This window comes from Gadus macrocephalus, chromosome 11 (genome assembly GCF_031168955.1).
Source record: "Gadus macrocephalus chromosome 11, ASM3116895v1".
In the NCBI taxonomy this organism is placed as follows: domain Eukaryota; kingdom Metazoa; phylum Chordata; class Actinopteri; order Gadiformes; family Gadidae; genus Gadus; species Gadus macrocephalus.
This window is the reverse complement of record NC_082392.1, coordinates 2,474,131-2,480,026: the sequence shown is the minus strand read 5'-3', so window position 1 is coordinate 2,480,026 and position 5,896 is coordinate 2,474,131. Positions and strand designations below refer to the sequence as shown.

General features: G+C 51.3%; 1 protein-coding gene across 1 annotated transcript; it reads right to left on the bottom strand.

Annotated features, from left to right (window-relative positions):
- Positions 1 to 2,931: 2,931 nt before the first annotated feature.
- Positions 2,932 to 5,476, bottom strand: b3galt8 (beta-1,3-galactosyltransferase 8). Its single transcript, XM_060065244.1, has one exon. It carries the CDS (start codon positions 5,101 to 5,103, stop codon positions 4,120 to 4,122), a length of 984 nt encoding a protein of 327 aa, XP_059921227.1. The 5' UTR covers positions 5,104 to 5,476; the 3' UTR covers positions 2,932 to 4,119.
- Positions 5,477 to 5,896: the final 420 nt, after the last annotated feature.

The following is a 5,896-nucleotide window of genomic DNA, read 5'->3' as shown; positions in this document are numbered from 1 at the left end:
AGGGTCCGGACGTACAGTGGGCGGTGACCTCCGTCAACAGCCAATCACAGATCCCAACGCACCGTGGGCGGAACCACCCTCTCTCGTCACCAGCCAATCACTGATCCCGAAGCACCGTGGGCGGGACCTCCCTCTCTCGCCAACAGCCAATACGTGGTGGGTTGATAACGGAGCGATGGGTGTGTTTCGAGTTTACTTGTGAATCACGCATTAGATGACTAACAGGTAATGTCCAAGCAATGCTTTGAATGCAGTCATCCTCAACTTGCAACTGGTAACAAATAAAGCTGTAAATAATGCAAAATAAATAAATAACGCCCAATAGGCCACGCCCACTGTACGTTCGGACCCTGGGATCCAGGCGCCTCAACCGACGCCTAGGCCTACTGCACGTTCGGACCCTGGGAGCTCAGCGCCTCAGCAGACGCCTACTGTACGTTCCGACCCTGGGATCTCAGTGCCTCAACAGACGCCTACTGTACGTCCGGACCCTGGGATCTCAGCTGCTGCCCACCGCGCGACGGACGGGAGAGAAAACAAGTGTTCGGTGAGATGCCTGGAGGCTGGTGGGTTGTCTTAGAAACCAGTGTTATTCAGCCCTCGGTGCAGATAGCACCCACTGCCTCACTATCTGCTGTCAGATGTCATCTGGTATAAAGAAACAGGCTTCAAGATGGAAATCTCCTGTTTTATGTGTTATTTCGCAACAATACAATTCCCCAATCGGCCCTGGTTTGAGGGAAGGACCGTGCGGTTGGAGTACCGAGCGATAAACAGGATGGACTGGACTGTGTTGTGCGTGGTTTAGACATGTTGTTACTCAGAGAACCAACGCACTCCCACTCAGGATGATGATGATGATGATGATGATGATGATGATGATGATGATGATGATGGGAGAAGAATGGGCAAGGCAGGTTTAGCACCCTTCAGACACAAAGGACAGGCACACTGCTTTGCATAGCGCTTTACATAATGGTGTAGGGCTTTAGAAGACACAGAAAAGACAATCATGACAATGGTGAGTTCCCAACATTGTTCCCATACATTGATTTGCTGTCTTTTTGGAGGAAAACCCAAAGGACTTGGTTATTTGCCCCTTGATTATGAAGGAACTTCTTCCACAGTCAATGAAACGACATGCAGTCCTAAAACACCTTGTGTGTGAACGTGAAGTGTTAGTGGGAGGGGGAACCAAAGGCTGCTGGCTGCGACAGCTCTGTGGTGTTCATCAGGAGATCTGCAGAGGCAGGCTGGTGTGCCTCAACATCACATCTCCTTCCATCCATCATCCCTCACACACTCAGGATCAACCACGCATTATTGACAGTCTCTCGGGTATCATCTGTAATTCATATTCAGCCTCGATGAATCTCATTCCACGTTAAATGTTGTGCGATCAGGGCCGTAGCCATGGGTTTGGGTGGGACTGCGACTTCAGCTGCAGGGGTTCAGTTTTTGGTGGGGGGACCACAGAGAGTCACAAGTCTACAACTGAGTGAAGCATTTACCCGTCTCGGAAAAAGTCACCCACCGCTCATTGTGTTTGCAGCTGCGTTTGACGTTCTCTCGCTGCAAAGATGACAGAGTTCTGGACCTCGGCGACCTCATAGCTGTGGCTACGAACATGTGTGCATTAAATCTATGGACACTGGTGTCGATTCCATGTTTATGACCGTCAGGGCCGGCCTCGTGGAACCTGCCTGTCACAGTGAAGCTGTCCACTCCCTGCTCAGACTCTGACGAGCACAGGCATCAGAACAGGGTTCGGAAAGCAGGAGACACCGCATTCATTTGACATTTAATTGAACAAAACGTGTGCGGACAAAAACTCACATGAACCACACGAGTGGGCTGAGTGGCAGGTGAGGTCACCAAGGTGGGGACCTCTCCTTTTAAAGCTACCTGCCACCTGGCAAGCCCTTCAGTAGGGACTCCACTCCACCCACACATTACACGCAGCAATTAACTCATCATCCAATCAACTCAAACACACAACAGGCTAGCTTGAACGAAATGGGAACACATCTCCCTGGGTGCACGTTTCCTTCCATGGTAGTCTTTTATGTGTGCACAGTGCCGCTGCTAGCTATTTTGGGGCCCTAAGCATAACTCCTTTATGGGCCCCCCCCCACCCCCGAAAAAATGAATTGGTTTCTGCCAGTTTAACATTTTATTAAATCGCAAAAGTTAAATCTACTTTGTAAACACAGTTCACAGAACAGCCAAAACATACATACAGTACACACAAGTATTGGAATGTCCAAAATCTTTTAAATTAAATAGTTATCCATAAATACAAACTTAAAACCAGAAGTATACAAGTAAGAATTATTATTATTTTTTTTTTTTTTGGGGGGCCCCTCAGGACTTGAGGCCCTACGCGCAGCGCGTAGTGCGCGTTATGGGAGCGGCGGCACTGTGTGTGCACATAAACAGAAACACACATAACTTTCAACTATGACCAGAGGTCATAACAGTGAGCAAGTAGACGATTTATGTCTGAAAACAGTTTATAAAGCTTTATATTTGATCCACGTTAAGGCATCGCGATAGGCATTTTCCTCACAGTAAGCGATACAAATACTTTTGGATTGCTTCAAAAGTGCTGCACAACCTAGCTCCTAAAAGCAGCACAGCTGGGCAGAGTGCAGTGAGACAGGTTAAAGAGGTTCAGCTGGACAGAGTGCAGTGAGACAGGTTAAAGAGGTTCAGCTGGACAGAGCGCAGTGAGACAGGTCAAAGAGGTTCAGCTGAACAGAGTGCAGTGAGACAGGTCAAAGAGGTTCAGCTGAACTGAGTGCAGTGAGACAGGTCAAAGAGGTTCAGATGAACAGAGTGCAGTGAGACAGCTGGTTAAAGACGTTCAGCTGGACACAGTGCAGTAAGACAGGTTAAAGGGGTGCAGCTGGACAGAGTGCAGTGAGACAGCAGGTTAAAGAGGTTCAGCTGGACCCAGTTCAGTGAGACAGGTCAAAGAGGTTCAGCTGAACAGAGTGCAGTGAGACAGGTTAAAGAGGTTCAGCTGGACACAGTGCAGTGAGACAGCTGGTTAAAGACGTTCAGCTGGACACAGTGCAGTGAGACAGGTTAAAGGGGTGCAGCTGGACAGAGTGCAGTGAGACAGCAGGTTAAAGAGGTTCAGCTGGACCCAGTGCAGTGAGACAGGTTAAAGAGGTTCAGCTGAACAGAGTGCAGTGAGACAGGTTAAAGAGGTTCAGCTAGACAGAGTGCAGTGAGACAGGTTAAAGAGGTTCAGCTGGACACAGTGCAGTGAGACAGCAGGTTAAAGAGGTTCAGCTAGACAGAGTGCAGTGAGACAGGTTAAAGGGGGAGAGCTTGACAGAGTGCATTGAGACAGGTTAAAGAGGTTCAGCTGGACAGAGTGCAGTGAGACAGGTTAAAGAGGTTCAGTTGGACACAGTGCAGTGAGACAGCAGGTTAAAGAGGTTCAGCTGGACACAGTGCAGTGAGACAGGTTAAAGGGGTAGAGCTTGACAGAGTGCAGTGAGACAGGTTAAAGAGGTTCAGCTGGACAGAGTGCAGTGAGACAGGTTAAAGAGGTTCAGCTGGACAGAGTGCAGTGAGACAGCAGGTTAAAGAGGTTAGTACGGTTCTGTTCTTTGGTGCGTTTAGTGACATCTTAGGTAATACATCTCAACCAAGTCCATTAATTGAGGGACGTCAGAGGTAAGACATCAACGGAGTCCATTATTCTAGGGACGTCAGAGGTAATTCATCTCAGCGAAGTCCATTCATCGATCGCACAGTGCGGCCAAACGCTCTCTGTCTGCTCTCAGATCAGAGAGCGCCTTCTGGTGAGCGTTCTGTGTCACTACACGCGTATCAAACATTCTTATTTCGATCTCCAATTGTACCCTCAAAAACGTGAGACGCTTCTAGAGAGAGTTGGTATTGTTTATGAGAGCTTGTTGAATGAATGCCTTGAGTAAAAAGTTTTTGCGAGGCACGCAATAGGCCTGGGATATTTAGTGCATATAGGCCTACAGTTCATAGAGTCAGACAGAAATACAGACAGATGATCGGAGAGACAGACAGACAGACAGACGGACGGACAGACAGACGGAGAGATAAACATTCAGACAGACGGAGAACTGGTCAGCAGGTGAGACGGTTCACGGAGAAGTCCTCCCAGATGCTCAGAAGCTCCGCGGGTTTGAACCCGTTGACGATGACGCGCGCGGCGAACGCGCACCGGTCGTACGCCAGGTGTCTCACCTCGAACAGGTTCCTGAGCGCGAGGAAGCTCTGCGCGTACACGGGGCTGACCCCGGCCGCGCGCAGACACAGCCCCACGTACACATCCTCCAGCGGGACCATGGGGACGGACCGGGACGCGAGGGAGACCTTCCGGGCCACGTCGATAGAGAACACGTACCCGGCCCCGGACACGTAGGGGGGGAAGTAGGAATCGGGGTACGCCTCCTCCGAGACGTACCACCTGCTCCCGGGGTCCCGGCGGGGCCTCCCGTCCCGGATGACCGAGCCGGTGATGAAGCCCTTCGTGGGGTACCCCCGCAGCACATCCACCAGGAGGTACACGTTGACGAAGATATCCGCGTCCACCTTCATGGCGTGGGACGCGTTGGGGCAGAAGGTGGCCACCCAGTTCATGATCATCAGCGTCTTGATGGTCAGGTTCTGGTAGCTGTCCACGAAGTCCATCTGGATGATGTCGCCGTGGTCTCCGCTCTCCGCCACCAGTGCGTCCTGGACGCCCGGTTCCGAAGAGACGCCCACGTAGAAGACGGTCAGCAGCAGGGGGTCCCGAGCCGAGCCCTCCTGCTGCTTCGCGCCCCAAGTCCTCCTCACGACGTCCCTGGACGTCCGGTCTCCCGGGGCAACAGGAACCAGGGCCAGCAACAGGGGGCGCTGGTCTCTGCAGAGGTCAGGCTGGTTGAGCACATAGCTGTAAGTGGACGGGGAGAGGAGCCGGGACGTCCCGGTAGGGAGAGGACTCTGCCGCCGCGGTTCGTCGAGCGTGAGGGCGGCGAACCCACTCAGCAGGAGCTGGACCAGCAAGAAAAGCGCCGTGGAGGCGGTGAGGAACTTCACCAGGCGCCACCGGAAACTTACCGTCATTTCCAAAGTGAGATCGCCGCAGTTCCGCCAACGCTTTCAGATCTGAACGACGATGCGACAGGGTGATATCATTACCGCGGTGGTTGGCAAGGCAGCAGACACGCTGGAGCTGCTCTGCTCAACCTGTAGCCCAGCGCAAGTCCACTGGCAACGCCCAGCCCACGGAGAACCAGGAAGCCCTGCACTGTGCCCTTTTTTGGACTTTGATCGCGGAATGATGGGTGTGTGTCTGATTGTGGGTTGAGTTTCACCCCATGCTGTGCTCTCAACCTGGCCACCGAGGAGAGATGTTTGATCTGAATGTGTTCAACCTGGATGAGTAAAGGTTAAATTAGTGAAATCAAATAAAATGCAATCGGGAATCGAACACTTAAACACAACTCTAACCAGTGCGCCACCTATGTAACAATCGTTTCTCCAACAGGTTTTTACTTGGATTTAACGATCTGAATCATGCATGAGATGCTTCGCCATCCAAAAATAACTTCTTGTCCGGGAAAGGACTGGAGAGTCAAGTAGCGTCCAGTAAAAGGGTCGGCGGCCTACTCACTGCTGCCTCCCTCTGGTAACACTGCTTACTGCAGTCCTGGTCCCCCAGCTTCTCCGCACCATAGAGAGCTGTTCATACACACCGCATGTTTCAGCATGTGGTGTATTATTATTATTGTACGTGACTTTAATCTCGATAGGCCTATAGGCCCCTCAGGAAAAACGAATTGAAATATATTTGTTTGACCTCTTCATCCGAAATGAATGTTTTAAGGCATCTCAACACATGAGAAAGCATTTGCCG